This window comes from Pterocles gutturalis, unplaced genomic scaffold (assembly GCF_000699245.1).
Source record: "Pterocles gutturalis isolate BGI_N339 unplaced genomic scaffold, ASM69924v1 scaffold36114, whole genome shotgun sequence".
Lineage (NCBI taxonomy): Eukaryota > Metazoa > Chordata > Aves > Pterocliformes > Pteroclidae > Pterocles > Pterocles gutturalis.
This window is the reverse complement of record NW_010129442.1, coordinates 53,087-53,605: the sequence shown is the minus strand read 5'-3', so window position 1 is coordinate 53,605 and position 519 is coordinate 53,087. Positions and strand designations below refer to the sequence as shown.

Genomic DNA, 519 nt, shown 5'->3' with positions numbered 1-519 from the left:
AATCCCAGCAGAGCAGCAGCCGCTGCAGGGTGGCCTTCCCACCGAGGCGGGAGCAGAGGAGCCGGACCGGAGAGGCGTTGTGAAAAGCTCCACCTGGTCAGGGGTTTGCACTGTGATTCTGGTGGCCTGCGTCCTGGTCTTTCTCCTGGGCATTGTCCTCCACAACATGTCGTGCATTTCCAAGCGCTTCACGGTGATCTCCTGCGGCTGAGGCGGGGAGGGGACTGTGCTCCCCCAGGGGCTGGGTCGGTGGTGGTATCAAGTGAGACAATTCACCGTGGTTTTGCCCAATGACTGCAGAAAGCTGTGCACTGGGGCAGCGGTGTGCTGGCCCGGCCATGGCCCCTGGTGATGTGGCGTCAGGCCTCTTGGCAGCGTGCGGAGAAAATCACGTCCCATGTCTGGCGACAGCGGTACTGAGGAGGACTGCATGCGTCACTGTTATCATTTATTAAAGGGACTGCAACTTACAGTGATTTTTTTTTATCGTGTTGCGAGGTTAAAGACATCTGTGTAGCT

The 519-nt window shown here is 57.8% G+C and overlaps 1 protein-coding gene across 1 annotated transcript in view; it reads left to right on the top strand.

The window, feature by feature from the left end:
• RNF152 (ring finger protein 152) overlaps window positions 1–251 on the top strand; it is a 690-nt gene extending 439 nt beyond the window's left edge. Inside the window, exon 1 of the mRNA XM_010079947.1 lies at window positions 1–251. This exon is cut by the window's left edge and continues 439 nt beyond it. Coding sequence (XP_010078249.1) covers window positions 1–211 — 211 coding nt within the window. The 3' untranslated portion in view covers window positions 212–251.
• The last annotated feature ends 268 nt before the right edge of the window (window positions 252–519 follow it).